The 18,727-nt window shown below is 46.9% G+C and overlaps 1 protein-coding gene across 7 annotated transcripts in view; it reads left to right on the top strand.

The window, feature by feature from the left end:
• SPEN (spen family transcriptional repressor) overlaps positions 1 to 18,727 on the top strand; it is a 66,558-nt gene that overhangs the window by 5,842 nt on the left and 41,989 nt on the right. For 6 of the 7 annotated variants that reach the window (XM_039385605.1, XM_039385601.1, XM_039385604.1 and 3 more), the window contains exons 2-3: positions 12,043 to 12,363; positions 15,651 to 16,127. In XM_039385605.1, the coding sequence (XP_039241539.1) occupies positions 12,043 to 12,363; positions 15,651 to 16,127 (798 nt within the window). Of the gene's footprint in view, positions 1 to 12,042; positions 12,364 to 12,412; positions 13,680 to 15,650; positions 16,128 to 18,727 lie in introns of those variants that run through there. The other variant, XM_039385602.1, reaches the window with a different exon arrangement.

The raw sequence follows: 18,727 nt of genomic DNA, 5'->3' as shown, positions 1-18,727 counted from the left end.
TGAACTGAGGAATAAACTAGAAGAATTGATGACTCTCCATAATAAGATCCTGAGTTGCTGCATCTTCGGCATTGCGAGGAATCTCGTGGGAGGAGTTAGGACCCTGAAGATGGAATTTCACAGTGTACAACCAGCCCTGCTGCTTACCTTTGCTGGAGTCTTTGTGGTGTTCTGCAGGCTGCTTGGACAGTTAATGAAAATCAGACAAAAGCTGTTTCTGTCGTTGCCCAGGATACAAGTCAGTGTTTCCCACCTGGTGATTCTACACACACTCGTTTGGAGGTTTCACCTTTCTGCCTGGGGAGTGATGGCAGCTCAGATCTCCTGAAACCCATCCCCACAGCTGCTCTGCAGCAGTGCATTCCGACGTGATGAAGACTCCTGCATGAGGAATAAAACACGGCAACTACTTTGGTTTCATGCATTTCCATAGTTATTGTTTAACCTGCTGACGCTCTGTAATCGTCCCCTGCAATCTGGAAATCCTGCAGTGTGAAGATAACAACCTTCAGTAAAAGAATAAACATGGTTCCAGGCTTTTCATAAATACACCAGGCCATATTCCAGGGCCTGCTGCAGTCTGGTCTGGCAGCAGGATGGATTGAACTGAATTTGGTTGAAGCAACATCCTTCATGGGATGGATTTTTCAGAAGCGTGTCCTGTTGCATGTGTTTGGCTCTGGATTAGAGTTGGGATGTCCGTGCCTCGTCTGAGGTCCAGACATTCGTGGTGACTTGGGTGAGAAGGCAGCAGAATTTGGATGTGAAAGGAACACCAATTTTCCACTCAGAGAAACTGATCGTGGGAGGAGAGCAGCACTGTCACAATGTCCTGCTTAAAGGCTCGGGTATTTTTAAGAATAAAAGGAAGCTTTTTTTGCTTTCTTTCTCTTCCCCTTTTTAATTAGGCTCAGCAACGTAAAACCGAAAGCAATTTTTTGGTTTAAGCACACTTAGATCTGAAGTGTGAGCTTCCGCATCTGACCAGAGCGCCCTGAACGTGCTCTCACCTCTCCACTGAAAAGCCAGGGAAGTCCAGCATCTCTGGGAGTGTGAATGGATGATTTGCAGGGCTGTCTGTTGGATACCACCCGCTCTCTCTGTGCATGGAGACAGTGCTGACCTGCGTGTGGGTTCCTCCTGGATGTCCCTTTATCCAAACAGAAGAGCTTCCGTGTGTTTTGTTATCCTCAGGTGCAGTAGGAAATGAGAGCTGGGTTCAAACCAAGTTCCTGTCACAAAGGTGGTCAGGTACCCACTCAAAGCTGGGTTCGAAATGATGTTTTAGCTCAGTAAAAACTGCCAGACTGTAAATGACTTTATTTTAGCAATGGTGAATCACTTCCAGTTTTCCTCCAAGTACAAAGCTGAGCTGGTTGTGTTTGTTGTCCGTGGGGTTCATTGAGAGTAACTTGGTGTCCCTGTCACAGCCGGGTGAATACCTCCCATCCTCACTGACAGTGATGGCTGCCAAAGGACACAGAGGCTTGTTTCAAAGTTCCCTCTTTAGGCTCTTTGTGGCAGCTATGGGGCACCTGTAATAGTTAATAGGGCAAAATAAGAAAAATAAATTGCCAAGTTGTACATTTAAAGAAGTCGTCTTTGGAGGGAAAAAAAGTCTTCCGGCCTCATTAGCATCCTAAGTGTGAGGGGAATAAAAGCTCAGGGTGGATGAGTATCTCCCTTGTATACATAATCAACATCTGATTTAATTTCAGGGGGTCTGTGAGATGCTGCTCTTGGGAAGGCAGCTGGATACGCACCCAGACAGCCAACGGTCTGCACAGTCACCGCCTTGTAATAGTCTCAATAAACCTTTGGTGTTTTTCTTAACTCTGAAACAACTCATTGGGAGAATTAGTTGCAGAGAAGCTTTGCCACGTTTAAAAAATAAAAGTGGCTTCAGTACCGATGTTGTAGATGATAATCTGATTGTGGGCACAGCGAGATTCACCGTTTTTTGGCAGCAGTTGAGCTCAGGAAGCATCTCTTCCTCTACATCCTTTCTGAGGTTACAGCCCCTGGGTTGTGCTGCAGTTCATGCTCTTGCCTAGCTCATGTCAGGCTGATCTTTCAAAATGAGCACTCGAAGGTGAAGTTGATCCCTGAACTGGCATGAAACAAGGGAGCAGCTTTCCCCGTGGTTGTGTTGGTGTACCTGGTTGTGTGGTAGGTGGTTTGGTGTACCTGGATGTATCCCTGAACCACAGGAAGAGCCCTCTCAGTGTGGTAGTCCCTGCACACCTCCAGATACTGCTCTGCTCAAGGCTTTGGTGTGGTGAGGCCTCCTTTAGGCTGGCTCATAAAGCCGAGGTGTGAAACCTTGCCCATTGTTGTGATGAAACTCAAATTTCCAGCTCGGCTTTGCAAAACCTTGACTTTGAGTTGCAGCAAATGAAAAGCCACTAAAGTCTGGCTGGTTCAGGAGCTCAGCTGTGGAAAGTCCCAAGCTCTTGCCTGTGGAGAAAGCGCCTGGAGCGCAGGTAGTCACTGCAGACAGAACACACCCGAGTGTGTGCCGGGCTCTGGCCATCAGTGGGGAATATTAGTTTCCACGGGCTGACACCTGGCTTCTGCCGAGGACTGTGGGAGCTGGTTTAGTCACAGGGACGAGCACTTTCTCCAGGGTGATGGTGACGGTGAGTCACAGAGCAACGAAATAACATTTACACCTCTGTGTTTGGTGACTGGCTGGTGCAGCAGAGCGGGAGTGGCTGGGAACTGGCTGTTTGTCCTCCCCAGTTTCACCTCTTAGCAGTAGGTGAACTTTGGGGTTTGGGGCTGTGATTCCTTGGAGCAATGGCTGATTTCTGTCAGAAGTTAATTTCAAATTGTCAAACTTACTGAAGCTGGTCGCTTGTTCAGACCAAGTTGTGGTTCAAGGGGGAAGAGTAATTCCATCACTTGGGGTGGTCTCAGAGACTGCGGACAAGATAAATTTTATTTTCTTCTGAAATACCGTTTTCTGTAAAATGCACAAAACCTTGGTGAAGAGATTGTAACATCTGTCCTTTACTGGAGGAGTCTGAACCAGCGAGCACCAAGACTTGGGAAGCTTTAAGATGATCCACATTCCAAGTGCTCTGCAGCATGGCAGGGACACCATAATGTTGTGACTCTGCATTTTCCTCCATCTGCTGCTGAATACATGCAGAGCAGAGCTTGGAGAAGCAAAATCGAGATGGGGAATTACCCTTTCATGTAAGAATGAAAAAACTCGATTAATCAAGAGATTCCCCTACACGGTTGCGATGCAGCGTGTTCGTAACATCAAATCCAACCAAATCCTGAAATCAGTCACGCAAAAGAACAGGCTTGAGCAATTCCCCTGCAGAAAGCGTTGAACGCAGCCTATCACCACCGGTGCTTCTGAAGCAAATCTGCAGATTATGCTTTAAGCTGGAAGGAAAAAAAAAATGCCCTGGAGATGGAATTTGGCAGCTCCGTGTCTGGCGTGTAGGAACGTGACAGCGCATCTGTGTGGGTTGGGGATAAAGAATCACAGCTCGTCGTGCTTGATACAACACAGCTGAACATGCAGAGTTCCTACATGTTTCTGTAACCTTTTCATGCTTCTGCTAATAGTGATAGTTATTCTGATCTGCTTGGAGAGCAAGATTGAGGTGTTCCTGCCATGGATACATTTCTTCCCTAATCAATTTTGAACCTGTTTGCCAGTTCCAGCTAAACCTGAGGGCGAATGGGATCTTCAGTCTCAGAGACACGACGTTCCTTTGAGTTTTGTGAAAACAAGCGGTTTTAATAGAGGAGAGAGACCTGATTAGTGGCCCCATGGAGAGAAAAGCTGCAGCGAGAGTGCAGCTCTTATTAGACATTAAAGAATCCACATGGGAGAGAGGTGTTCCTGACCGTGGGAAAAGCTGCAGTGGGAACTGGCAGTTATTGGACACCGGAGAATTCGACCTCAAGACACGCATCCGTAAGAAATGAGTCTTCATTAGTTCTGCTCACAAAGCCACTTTGATTCTTCCCCCCCCCCCAAATAATATATATACCAATGAGCTGTGGATGCTTCTCCTTCACTGTTCCGAAGAGACAACTAGGAAGAGTTCCTTAGTAACAGAACCGCCTCTTTTCTGGGTGGCTGAGGTGGCCATGCCTCGTGCAGTGACACTGGCAGCTGTCAGTGGGTAATGCTGGGCTGAGCCCTTCGTTCCAGGTCGAGGTCTGGCTGTGGCTGGGCTGATGCAATGCTGGCTTCTCCTGACGCTGCCGGCAGCGGAACTGCTGACTTGGGTGAGGATGATATTAAATGTAGCCCAGCGAGATATTGCATGGAGTGCCAAGAGGGTTTCTTATTCATCCAGCTTCATGTAATCCCCATGTCCAAAGCATGGATTCAGCTCCCCCTCCCTCATCTTCATCCTGGTTTGAACTAGGACTCCTCCTGAGTGCTGTTCCATGTTGTGGGGGTGTCCCAGTGGAACTGATATTTCAGGAACGGATGCACCTATATTCACATATCACCTGGTGTGTGTGTGCTGGAACAGCTGATCTGTGGCAGAACTGGTTGTCCTGGGGGTTGCAGAAAAATTTCCCAGTGTGTTGACTGTTGGATGAAATTGTTGCTACTGATAGTGGGAACTATGAGTAAACAGTTCCAAACACTGTTTCTTCCCTCTCTGGTGGCACATAATAATTCCATTTGTATATTAATACCTCAGCAGCATCCAAAAGGTCACTTTGCAACAGAGACATAAACAAAATGTCTTAATTAGGAATCAGTCTTACTTGGGGTCTTAAAATGGAGCTGAGCTGTAAAGCAAGAGGCGAGGGCTCGTTCCACATGGAGTTATCTCCGGACTATCTGCTCCTGAATACCAGAGGGATCAGGAGTATCGGTGAATGTGCCTCTGCTCGCTTTTTAATTTCCTACTTTGTCATCTCTCGGGGAGGGATTACGAGTGCAGACAAAGCCCTGGCTGTTTTCCGTGCGTGGCAGGAACACGTGCTGTATCTCATTAACAAAACCCCCGTTTGTAGTCGGGAGTTGGGAGATTTCCCGTTCAGTGCTGCTGGGGGTAAAGGGAGCTGCAAAGTCCAGAGGGATCTGGGATTGAGTGGTTTGGGTGCTGGGGCAGGAGGGTAGAAATATGAGCATCGTGCTCAGGATTCACCCCAGGGTTGTCGGGCTGAGCTCTGTAACCTGGTTGGTTGTTTCTGCCCCTGAATTTTGACGTTTCCCTGAAGATCTTTATTACTTGGAGAAGAGCTGCAGAGAATGCCCTGAAGAACATCGTTTTTCTCCCCCCAAAGGTCGCAGAGCCAATAAAGATCACTCTAAACAGGTTTTAAAGCATCTCAGATTGCAATCTAGAAAATGATGGGAGCTGGGTAATTAGGGCATGTTTCTGATTCATTGTTGTCACAAGGTCTGCTCTCGGTGCGGCGGCTGGCCAGCGCTCCTTGTGATATGAGGAGCTTTTATTCTGCCTGACTGGGGAAGGTAAAGGATTTCAAAGCTGCACATCACGTGGATTTATCATTTACTGGCGAGCTTTCCTACCTGTGGTCGCCCAGAGGTCTGTCCCAGCTGCTCACCAGGGGTTACCTTTACAGACACAGCAATTTATCTACAATAGTGCCCCCAGCACGGGTGACAAGCAGGACGAGCTGGAAACCATTGCACAGCAGGAGATGATGATATAGTTGCCATCATGGAAACGTGGTGGGATGACTGACACAACTGGAGTGCTGTAACCTCTTGACAAGGAATTGGCAAGGAAGGAGAGATGGTAGGAGTACAGAGTGCTTGGATTGTCTAGAGCTTCATGGTGGTGGTGACAGGGTTCAGTGTTTATGGGGAAGAATGGTGGGAAGGCCATCAAGGCAGATATCCTGGTGGGGGTCTCTCCTAGACTACCCAACCAGGATGCCCCAACCAGGAGATCCATTTTGTCCTGAAGAGGCAGATGAAATATTCTCTAAGCAGGTGGGAGAAGTCTCATAATTGCTGGCCCTTGTTCTCATGGGGGACTTCAACCTACCCCACATCTGCTGGAAATACCAACCCAGTGGAGAGGAGGCATCTTTGAGACTTGTGGAGTGTGTGGAAGACACACTGTGAGGGAGCCGAGCGGGGACGGTGCCCTGGTGGACTCTGTGTCCAGTTGTCAGTAGTAAACACTGCTCCTGGTGTGCCTTGGGCGCAGCTGCTGCCAGGGCTGGCGGCCGCGGGGACGTGGCCGTGTTTGTCTGGAAGCATTTGAGATATCGTGTGACAAATTCACCAGGGCTCAGCGACAGTCCCACAGAGTGAAGCGGTCGTGGCTCAACAGGTGACAGTTCCCCACATTTGTCTGAGTTAATTTTAAGTGTAGTTTTCCAGAACTGTGGAATTCGGCTTGTTGTTTCTATCGAGATTCATCTCGATGAACTGGAATGATTTTCATCCCAGCCCTGTGCACACTATTCTTGATAGTCTGTCTCTGGTTTTACTCTCTACAGGTCAGCTACTGTATTTATAAAATAGCGCATTTTTTAATACTTTTTGTTTAGATTCCTTTATTCTTCTGTGTCTGCCAGCCCTCAAGCCTCCTTCCATGCCAAGCATGTGATGATAGTCAGATTTGAGTGGATTTTGAGTAATGCTCTATGTTACTTGAGGCAGAGTTTAATTCCAAAGACTTGTGCTGCTCACGTCTGAGGGTGGTGAAATACCACCTCATATCACTCTTGATATGAAATTCCCTTTATAAAAAAAAATATGAGTATGTAAATGTATTTCATGGCAAGTAAAGCATGTGGCTTGAATGAATACAAAGCCTGGATCATGGTAGGGTGTCATTTTCTTGAGATAAGTGTGTTTTACCTGCTCTGTATTTCATTTATTATATTACTGCCCTCATTGTGATCACTTTTGGTGCCATGAGCTTTGCAAACACCCGTGTAAGAGCCAAAAGTTCCCTTTGTGTTGCTGACTCAGGAACTCACAGCGGTGAATATTAAACACCTTTTGTGAGCAGTGCAGGCGGAGATGCTCCTTAGCTGGTGCTTAACTCTGAGCAGGATTTCTGCAGGGCAGCTGTCACCAGGGCTCAGTGTCCTGCTGCTGGTAAGATCCCAGTGTGTGGGTGTTCTGGTAAGATCCCAGTGTGGTGGGTGCTGGTGGCAAGGCTGCAGGGCCGTGGGTTCTGCTGCTCTTTGGCATGTTATTTTCTGTACTGGGAAGTGGCTGCTCATGCTGTTGTGGTGGGCCAAGTTCTCAGGCTGTGAAATGAACATCCATGATAGCAGGAGACCCTAGAAATGATGTTTGTGGAGTCAAGAGACATCCATAGCCTGGCTAGAAATCCCTGTGGATCTGGTGGTGGATCCTGCTTTATGGAGCTGTAGTATCTCCACATCTTGGATTTCCCCGTATGTGGAGCCAGACCTGCTTTGTGCAGGGGGAACGCAGGGCTGGAGTACCACGGGTACTTGGATTCATCCGGAGTTGGGAGTAAGGAGAAGAGGCACAGACATCTGGCAAAGTACTATTTCAGGTCACATTATTTTGTTATGAAATAACAACAAAGCCAGAGGAACGTGATTGGCCAAGGAAAGCTTCAAGCTGTGCGAGCGTTCTACTGAATAATGCAGGCTGGGGCTTGCCGGGGTTATATAATCACGGAGGAAGAAGGAGCTTGAGCGTGGCACGGAAAAATCAGCCGAGCTTTTCAGATGGCTAAAGATATCTGGATGTAGCCAAAGGGAACCCAAGTGAATGCAAAATACTCAGATGTCCTCCTGTATCGGGGCGTCTTGTCAAATCACGCTCGTAATGAGCGGCGCAGGAACGTGCACAAAGAGCTGCTGGGTTATTTTGGGTCTTGCAGGGTGTCTTACAGTTAGTGGTATCTGGAGCGTAGCGTTGTGTCGGATTCGAAATTAAAATGCAGTGAAGGTTTTTAGGCTGGGATGGAGCTGACCTGCAGAACTCTGCAGTGGTGGAGATGATCGGGTATAAAAGGTGTTCACAAGCCTGGGGGGAGCTCAGTGCGAGAAATCGGGAGGTACCGTGATTTAAAGTGGGATTTGGTTTATATTAAAAAATGAATTCTCCCTGATTTCAACACACCTTTTCTTATCACGTGTAGATCATCCTGTAAAAATCCTAATGAGTTTATGGAATATTGCAGCAAAGCTGAAATGGTTTGTTGGACACGGAAAGCGGGGGTGCTGATACCCCGGTGTAGGGCAGGTTGGGGGCTGGCTTTGGCTGTGTCTGGGTGACACGTCGCCCCTGGGGAGGAGGAACCAGCCCGGCCTTGCGCTGGTGGAGGCGCGTTTCCCAACCCGGCCGGTACGGGAGGAAGAGCCGGGGAGGAGGAAGGGCTGGAGAGCGAGGGAAACACGCCGAGCAGCCGTGCCAAGAGCCCAGGGACATTTCAGCTGCTTGAATATAGAGGTGCTTTGATCTACAGTGAATAAACCGATAATGCTTAAATTATGAATTCCTTCTCTTTGTCTGAAAAGCTGGATTAGCGAGGCTTTGTTCGGGCCGTGATTATTGAGCAACTTTTTCCTGCCAGGGCCGCTCGATGTGTGTTTACAGCCGGGGCTGCGGCCGCGCTGCGCTGGCGGCGGGGCTCGGTGACATAACAGCTCTCGCACGGCCTCGTCTGCTGCGCCTCAGCCCTCCGAAAACACGGCCCTCGCCGTGACCCGGAGTAATGATTAATGGGCCGGAGCCGCGGACGGGAAGGGGCACTAAAACGCCTCGTTTTCCTCAGTCTGCGGAGCCGGAGCCGAGCGAAGGCGCCTCTTTGTTTCTGTTGGTCTGGCAGCGATGGCAAACGCAGCCTTGGGAAGGGCTGACGCGCAGGTGGAGCGAAGGTTGAGAGGAGCCGCTCTGCCAACGCTGCTAAAGGTCGCGGCCGTGCCTCCCCTGGGCTCTTGTCCCCTCTTCCCAGCCCTCTGCCCGGACAAAGGTCTCCCCTCGGGGTGCGTTCGCCTCCATCTTGCTTTCGCTTCGCTGTGAGGAAGTGCGGGGCTGTCGCCGCCTCTCCTCCCCCGGCCCTCCAGAAAGTAGCGTGATTTTTTTCCCTGTAACGTGTTCCTGTGCTGCAGTGAAGCCTTGTGGTGATGCAGCACTGCAGATCTCCCTCCTCTCCCCCCGGTCTCCTCCCGGCAGCATCTGCCAAGACGGGAGCAGCTCGCAGAGACGCCAATGGGTGCGGCCGGGCCGGATCCCTCGGCAGATGCATCCTCCGGTGGGGACCCAAGGGGGTCTGTAATCGCAGGGAAATGCAACCTTCCTCTTCCAGCAGCTGGCCTGGAATACTCAGGGCCGGTTTTCTTTCATCCCCCCCTTTCTGCTCCCTTTCTCCTCCCCTCGCCTGCCTCCCTTGCTTTCAGCGAAGACGATTGTCACAGATTATCCCGAGGGCTCGTCAAGGGTACGGGCAGGACACCAAAGCACAGCGTTTATTTGTGTGTCTGGATAACAACAGGGGGATTAAAAGGCGCCATCTCCGAGGGGAGTGATGTAGTACCGTGGCTGCAGTGGAGTACAGGAGTAGCCTCCCCCATGCATTTCTTAGTTAGAAAAAAATAATACTGATTTTTTAATTACCAAAATACACTTCTCCCAATGTAAACATTAACACTGGAAGGAGTTGTGCGTTTGACGGGTGATTTTTATGGTACGCGGGAACCTTATTATGTGGATGTTTTGTATCTTCCTCTTTCTGGGTAGCATTACCTTGAATATTTGAACGTTTTAACACATTCTGAATCTTCTGCAGCAAAAGAAAACTGATTGAGGTCTGACTGTGTGTATGTATAATAACATGTAGGGGTTAGGATTTCAGAATGGGGCAGTAATTGTTGAAGTGGTCAGAGCCCAGTTCTGTTGTCAGCACAGGCAGCACTTCATATGAGGTTTGCTGTGGTCACTGCAGTAAAAGGGAGTTGGGATTTTAGGGATTTTGGTCCCATTTAGGATACTGTTCCCCCCCTCGAAGATTGTAGGCAAATATGGGCTCGTGTTGCCAGGAACTGAACGTGGTAACAGCAAAAGGAGAGTACGTGTTCTACCCGGTCACACTGGGAACTACGTGGTTTAGAAGAACTCACTGCATGTGAGGGTTGGAGCCCTCTGTCCTTTTACATCTTTATTTGTAGAGAACCAGTGCTGAAACATGTGTTAAAGGGTGGTCCTAACTAGGATTCCTAATTATTTTCCTATTTTTGTCACGTTCATTCATGGCATGAACATTTGCTCAAATAGGCTCTTTCCTGTTTTCCTTCCCCCTCCTTCCTTTCCTGTTCCTTCTCTCTCTACATCTGGCACATCCAATTAGGCCATTTTTTTTTTCCCCTCACACAGATTTTATTAACCATCTCCTCTTCTGGGCTTTCTAAATCTTACCTTCAAGGCAAGGTAGCAATATCCAGCTTCCAAAGGGTGCAAACTTTGAAGAGCAGTTCCATTTGCCAGTGTTTGAAACTTTTAATTAAATAAAATAGAAATAAATAAGAAAAAATAACCAGGGTATCAGTTTGGTGTCACAGGTTGCGAATCTCCCAAGAATTAATGTCACCCTTTGCACCCAGGAGTACAAAGGTGACAAGCTCTGCTCTGGAGAGCTGAGAGGCAAGAACGTGCCCCATATGGAACCGTGTCTTTTTATGCCCAACAGGGCACTTTTTGACTCAAAAGGTGCTCTTGTTTGCACACATCCGTGTTCAGTGGAGTATAAACCAGGGGGAAAAGGGCTCTAAATCCAAACCAGGTTATATGTAAGTGTAGTAGGTCAGGCTGGAATGAGAAGGCAGCAGTGAGTGAGGCAGGCTTTCAGATCGTATTTAAGGATTAGTCATCCAACAACAATGATGAACTTGTGAGGTGCAGGGAAAGCCAGGCATGAAACCCAGGCAGCTGCGGGATCTGACGGCGGCTGCGCCTCAGCCCGGCCCTTGGATTCCCTTTTCCCTTCGTGTGTGGCTGAAAACTCTGCCTGTGTAAGGTCTGTTTACATCTGTTCAGCCTTGTGCTGCCTTTGTGAATAGAAAATTCTTGTAATAATTCTTCATGGAGTTTACAAATACTTCCTGACTGGGTTTTTTATTTGTGTGTCCCTTTCCTCTATGTCAGCACATTCAAAACTGCAAGTTTTTTTGCCTCTTTTTGTCCTGGATTACCCACTGCAGTTCAGAGCCTTTCCCTGGTTTGCTCTGAATCTCTTGGCTGAGAGAACTGAGCACCCAAAATGCGACGTGCATTTGTTGGCTGTTAAAACATCACTATACTCATCTCTCCCATTTTGTCCTTTCTGCTGTGAGTTGATGCGAGTTATTCAAATATGTTTTTCCATCTTTCTTTCCTTGTGTACACAAACATGTTTGGGTTTATCTTTATTTTACATAGACATTTACTCATCCCTAAGTGCCGGTGTTGCAGTTACTTAAGGCACATTATGTAGGGTGGTGTCACATTCCCGCTGGTGTTCCTTGTGTGGCTTGGTCCATGCTGGGGGTGGGAAGTTTAACCCCATCACAACCCAGTCTGGGGGTGCTGTGTGGGCCGTGTGTCCCAGGAGGTGTTGGAAGTAGAGATCAGGAATGAGGATCACAGTGAAGGCTGGATTAAATACAGATGGGAGTAGTTGAATTGCTGTGTCAAGGTTATTTGTTTCCTAAGAAGGTGGCTGGGCTGTCTGTATTTTTCCTCGTGACCCATTTTTGTTTTAATTGTGGCTCTCCTGTCAGACTGGTGACACACAGGGTGCTCTGGTTTGAACACCTCTCTGTTTCTTCAGAGCTGTTATTGCTCTGTTGCTATAAAAGGGCGATCCCATGGTCGGCTCCCCACACCAGAAGAGGAGTTCAGATGTAACCGTGGGAAGTTTAAATGGCCCTTTCCCCTCTCCAAAAGCCTTTCCCCCTCTTTTTAGAAAAGCTTCTCCCAGGGATTGATTTTGCTGCTGCATGGGAAGGGCAAAGGCTTGGATGTTGCTTTTGCAGGAGGCAATGCTATTAAACATGGTCGTTTCCCCCCAGCACTAACCTGTGTGCTCTGCTTTGCTTCTCTTCCAGATATGGACGTGTCGAAAGTGTCAAAATCCTCCCTAAGAGGGGGTCGGAAGGCGGAGTGGCAGCGTTTGTGGATTTTGTGGACATCAAAAGTGCGCAGAAGGCACACAACTCTGTCAACAAAATGGGAGATAGAGACCTACGGACGGATTATAATGAACCAGGAACCATTCCCAGTGCTGCACGGGGATTGGATGATACAGTTTCCATAGCATCTCGTAGTAGAGAGGTTTCTGGGTTCAGAGGAGGTGGTGGGGGGCCCACTTACGGTCCCCCCCCATCGCTTCATGCACGGGAAGGACGTTATGAGCGGAGACTTGATGGGTAAGTTCCAAGGTTTCTCTAGGCAGGTATTTTGTATTTGATATGGTGAGAAACACAAACTCGTATCTAGGGCCCCCAGATGGATTTAAAATTTTGGGAATTATCTATGTTTCCTATTTTGGGTTGGAAACGGAAGTGATTTCTATCCCAGTGGCTGGTACCTTGTGGATCCATAGAGGATGTGTCCTGCAGCTGGTTGGATATTTACCTACACTTGAAATAAGGTGGTTTTAAGATGGAAGATTTCCTTTGGCCAGCATCGATATTGGAGTTACTCTTTTCTAGAAGTAACGATCCCATTTCTTGGATAATATTAAGGCCTTGCTGGATGTATCCCTGCTGCCAGATGGAGCTATCTTACTCTACAACACGTGGCGAAGTTCTCTGTGGAGTATCTTCGGAATACTAGAACCTAAAATTCGGTGAAAGCTTGATGCCTAGTCCTCAGTTCTCACTATACGCAGTGGGTATGTTAATTGGATTGTCACCACAAAATTTCTAGTAAGACTTTAATGATGCAGCCCCTTGGATTCTACCGACAACTCTTAGCCATGGAAATAACGCTTGGATGGAGAAGACCGAAGGCTGCTTGTGATGGTTCCATTTTGGATCTACATCATTTCCAAGTTATTGGGATTATTCCTTCTGATGGTATTGGCAAAAAGAGATGATGGACATTACTAAATTTTGGAAATTATAGTGTTTTTGTTTTTTGTTTTTTTTTTTTAATGCTGGGATAAGAACTACTGCCTTGAATTTATTGGATGGTATACAGTCAAGACGCCAGTAGCCATGGGGAGTGGATTACTATCTAGTCTCTTAAAAAGCTCTCTGCTGCTCCACATTAAACATACTTTAGCTTTAAGGACGTGGTGCTAATGCCATTTGTGGATACACCAGTGAGAAGTGACTGGGCTGGATGGTTACCAAGGCGGCCAGAGGATGCCTGTGGGCAGCAGCGTGAGGGCCCTCGGGCCTCGGGGAATCTTCTACCAGCTGCTTGATTCAGACTTAGGGCTGGAAGTTAAAATAATGGATCTATTTAAGTGCCTTCTGTCTCAAGAAAGAAGTCTGGGGGTTTCAGAGTTACAGTTTCAGTCTGGGACTACTTCCGTCCAGTGGAATTTTTTTTTTTGTATCTTGTCACTAAGATTTTTTTTTTTCTTGTTGGTTCATCTAAAATATCATTTGACACCCTTGCCCATTAAGAAGGTGGATTACCCCTGTAAGAGGGGCCAAAATTGGGGAAGTTATGTTCACAATTCTCTCCCTAGATTTAATTGGGAATATAGGTCGTGTTTCCACACTTGGAAAAGGTTGGTATGTCCTGCCCTGTGTATATTAGCCCCTCTCCTAACCCAAGTCAAACCCTCTCTTTCCACTAACTCCAGTAGCACTTAGTACTAATAGATAAATGAAGAAAGCACTGTAGCCAGTAGCTGTTCAGCTCTGCTTCCTCTGTCTGTCTTCTGTGTCCTTCTCACGGATAAGGATTTGTTCTTTCTGTCAGCTTGGTAGCAGTAACACGCTAGAAAATACTGCTTTTTCTCTGACCTCATTAAATCAGCTCTCACTGATTAACACCTCCTAGGATGCTAAATGCAATCGTTTATAAAATTGTTGATTTTGGTCCTTCAAAAGGGGGAAAAAAAAAACCAGAGACACGTTTCTGTGCCAGATCCTGAAATATCTTTCCAAATTCCATTGTTGCGAGCAAGAGGTAATGGAAGTAGAAAGGCAACAATGAATTTCAAGCAGATGTAAAGTTAATGACATTCTGTTGCATGGGTAAGGTAGTAAAGTAGTTTCTTATATATAATTGGAGAGAAAAAATGCAAGCAAAACATGAGCAAGCTCCATAGAAAGCTTGATACTACAACAGAGGGTGAATATATTGAGAGGATTAAGGATCTAGTGATTCATTGGAGAAGGAATGGAAGGAACTTCCTGAGATGCTAATCAAAAAAAGATTTAAATCCAATTTTCAGTTTATAAAATATCCCTGAAATATTTCTGCCATTTGAACTAGAGCTGTGATGCAGGAGAGGAGGAGGAGGCACTAGGCAGAATTGGGTTATCAGTATTCAGGGGGATTGAAGTGAATCATAACTGATTCTGAAGGAAGAATCCAAGAGAGAGGGCTGAAAAAAAAAAAAAAGATTGAAGTGTCCTTCATAAGATGGATAATTAATTTTTAAATTAACTTTGGCTACCCTGACATATTTAGAATTTTACGAGTATTTTTTAAATGTTCAACGTAATCAATCTGGATTTCCATTTTGTGGATGTAACTGAGACGTACCATCCTGGTACTTCTAAATTAAACTCCTCAACTGTTCGTAATGTCCCTTTAACTTTATCTGTCAGTTTTACTATCTCTTTATTTGAGAGATCACACTAACTCAGAACATCACCGAGCCTCTCTCAGTCGACATCCAAAATGTTGGAAATACTGAAACCGAGTGGACCGTAGCTGCTGGAAAGCAGTGTAGTCATGGAGATAGAAATTCTGCGATTGCAGCAACAGCAGCAATCGCAACAAAAACACCTCCTGAAAATTGGATTCCTACTCCTTGTGCAGGGGACCTGCATCCTTGCAGTTCTAACATTAGTAATGGAAATGTCTGTGAGTGTAGCAGTCTGGTGAGGCCAAAATTCCCTCCAAGAGGGTGAAATACTTTAGAACAGCAACAAGAAAACCCCTAATTTTCTGGGACTTCTCTATGGGTTATGCCACCCCTTTTGAAAGCAGCTTCTTATCTCTGGGTCATGCTTTGCACGGAGGCTTTCATGGCTACAGCCTGGTTTGCCACACCATTTTTGCAGAAGGATAATTACAAGAGCTCCAGTAATTACCAAACCTGAGAAAAAAAATGTTGAAGCTCTTAAGCAAAAATGGGGGGGGGAGAAAGAAATTATGATGATCTCCACAAACATGAAATTTTTCTGGTTTACTGAACTTAAAAGAACCAAAACCAAACACAACTGAAATGAGGATTCTGCGCTGGAAAGCAGAATTTTTTTCCTGTGTAGGCAAGATGCTGGTCATGAAAGCCCCATATTGTGATTAAACCAAAATGATTGCTCAGCTTGATCATATATGAATATAACTTCGGAGTCAAGTAAAACGTTTTGAAGTTTGTCAGTGTTTGCTTGGTAGGTCATTGCTGGTTAGCAGAGAAGCAGTCGCACAATGAGCCGAGTGCTGCCGTGAATGTTTGCATGATTTGCTTTTAGTTGTGCCTGCCCCTTTCTGATGCGATGTTTTTCCCCCTTCCCAAATGCAGGGCTTCAGATAACAGGGAGCGTGCTTATGAACATAGTGCCTATGGACACCATGAGCGGGGGACGGGAGGATTTGATCGGACGAGACATTACGATCAGGATTACTATAGAGACCCTCGGGAGCGGACCTTACAACACGGGCTCTATTACACTTCTCGGAGCCGAAGTCCGAACCGTTTTGACGCTCACGACCCCCGTTACGAACCTAGGGCCCGGGAGCAGTTTACATTGCCCAGTGTGGTACACAGGGATATCTACAGGGATGATATTACGCGGGAGGTACGAGGCCGAAGGCCGGAGCGGAATTACCAGCACAGCCGGAGCCGGTCGCCGCACTCGTCGCAGTCCCGGACGCAGTCCCCGCAGCGGCTGCCCAGCCAGGCCGCCCGGCCCGCCCGCTCCCCCAGCGGCAGCGGCTCCAGGAGCAGATCTTCCAGCAGTGACTCCCTCAGCAGCAGCAGCAGTACCAGCAGCGACAGGTAGGTCCCTGTGCCGAGGGCGCGCGGGGCGTTTGCCGAGGCGGCGAGGAGTTGTGAGCCCGGGCTGTGGAATGGTGGGGTGTTCCACGGCAAAGCGTCAGTCACTGACGGAGAAGTGAACTGGAGTGAAATGTAAAAAGGCTCAGTTGGAATGAGATGGATCTGAGGGGAACACTGCTGGCATCACTGATTGTTTTCCATGGTGGATCTGTGCAGCGTCCATAAGGCACTGGCTGGGCAAAACAGGGATGTACGGACACGCGGCCTCGCTGCCTGTGAGCTGGGGGGATGGCGTGACGTTGGTGTGTTCGGAGAACGGTGTGACTTGTAGGTACTTGGAGAACAGGGTCACTGTTATGTGCTTCAGTGAGGGAAAAAGCACATTTTAAGGTCAGCTGCTTTTACAGGCCACAGTTGAAGGTACTTTGGGAAAAGGTGACTGGTATTGTTCCATCTCCTCTCGTTCCCTGTCACCGCTGACATTTAAAAGGTTGATTTGTCGCCTTCCCATTTTTTCCCCTGTTGCCTCGCAGCAAAAACTGTAGACTTGGAAGAATTAAAAGGAAATAATCCAAGTTTGCTGTTCCTAGTGATGCACCCCTGTCCTTGGTTCTGTGATAGTTCTGTATTTGTGTGGCTTCATAAAATACCTACAGGGTGGAAAGAAGGTGCTAGAGGTAATCCCTGATTGCTTCTAATAATTTTTAAATTCATGTTGAAGTGCCTCTCTGATTTTTAGCCTTTTAAGAGTAAATTCACCCTGAGATGGAAACTATGAAGCTACAATTGCACCCGTAAATGTTTTCTGCTCTTTGGTGAAGAGCTCTGCTCCTCAGGAGGGTTTGCAGAGTTGGCAGCGTTCCCTTTGCATACCAGGTCTTTTCTAAAACTGAAAATATTCATTGAGTAAATAAGTGTATCAGTAGAATAAATACCTAGTGTTCGATTTCACAAGGGCTTGGAGTGACAGGACAAGGGAATGGCTTCCTACTGCCAGTGGGCAGGGATAGATGGGATGTTGGGAAGGAATTCCTCCCTGGGAGGGTGGGGAGGCCCTGGCACAGGTCTCCCAGAGCTGTGGCTGCCCCATCCCTGGAAGTGTCCAAGGCCAGGTTGAACTGGGCTTGGAGCAACCTGGGCTGGTGGAAGGTGTCCCTGCCCATGGCAGGGGGTGGAACAAGAGGGACCTTTAAGGTCCCTCCAACCCAAACCAGTCTGGGATTCTGTGATTATCACCATGAATGGAATTTACCACTGGTATAAATCAAGGTAATTATTCTCACCAAATCTTTCCTGCTTGAACGTTGGACCTTCTGGAAGGGTGATATGGGCTGACACAGGGCAGAGCCAACAGAAGGGAAGATGAGGAAATCGTCTGATTTCCTCATCCCCTCATGTGTAAAGAATCATGCCAATATTTATTTACTTCTTTTAATTATTGTTTTCTCTTCCTGGATTTAGAAATCCAGGTGGTGTCTTGGCTGGAGAGCAGGTGAAGAAGATTTGAGACGACTTTTAGGCTGCTTTAAGCGTCTGTTTTTTTATTTCTGACACCTCTCTCAATGAGAGCTTAAGGCTTGGATAAAGACAACCCTTTGTCAAAGACTTTTCACACTTATTATCACTTAAAAAAATCCCGGAGACTTCCAGAGGTCTCAAAAAAAAAATCCTAGAGAAGATGGATTTGAAAGGAGGGCTGGTTACATTTAAGGTTTAATAAAAAAATCCCAAGCAGGAGGTGGGGGGGAATCTCTTCTGGTGCTCCTTTGCTTCTTGCAGAGTGAGAAAGGAGTCCAAGAAACTTGTAATATTTGTAAAATGTCATTGTTGGGATGTCGAGGCGGGATGAAATCCTGTCCTGGATTCGAGAGGACTAAATACGATCCCACTGGAACTAAGTTTTCAGATTTAATGAGAAGAAAAGCAGCGTCTGCTGTGCTTGAGCGTTTCATTTTCTTGGCAGTTTCTGGTTGTAGTAATGGAAAAGTAGACGATACTCAGGGAGGAAATAAACATTTTTTTCTTATTAATATAGTAAAATCAAACTCAGTCGAGCAAGTAACAGAATCTGGTGGATTGTCTATTTAATTTTGAAGAAAGAGCAGTTTTACATGTTGCTCAGCAATCGGTGAGATATTAATAAATGTTTAACCTCTCTTTACTTTGGGAAGCAAAACCCCACCTGGCCTTGAAGCCTTTCAAAGCACAAGTGTTTTTTTCTGTTTAATTTTTAGCACATTCTGAATTTTGCCACGTAAATATTAAGCCCCTCATACCCTGTGGCGAGCGAAAGCTGCCTCACCCCCTTTTCACTCTGCTCCCACTCACTGTGCAATATATCCAGTTTCATTTGTCAGGAGAATAATTATTTCCTGCAATTTCCGTGGTACTCTCAGGGATTTTAGCAAGCTGGAGATTCTTACGGCCTTTTTATAAGTGGAAATGTCCAATTTTATGAAATTATTAAGGTTTTTATGGCACTGAATTCTTCTGAAGCAGAAGAACTCGGTCACTCCGGTCTCAGCTGGCAGGTGGAAAAGGCAAAGTTGTGTTTCCTCAGGGAGGTGGGTCCTGCCTCTCTCCCGGGAGTGTTTGGGACA

This window comes from Pipra filicauda, unplaced genomic scaffold, assembly GCF_003945595.2.
Source record: "Pipra filicauda isolate LSUMZ 115617 unplaced genomic scaffold, ASM394559v2 scaffold421_size600610_pilon, whole genome shotgun sequence".
NCBI classification, from domain to species: Eukaryota; Metazoa; Chordata; class Aves; order Passeriformes; family Pipridae; genus Pipra; species Pipra filicauda.
Note: the sequence above shows the minus strand (reverse complement) of the source record. Positions and strands in the feature narration are given on the sequence as shown.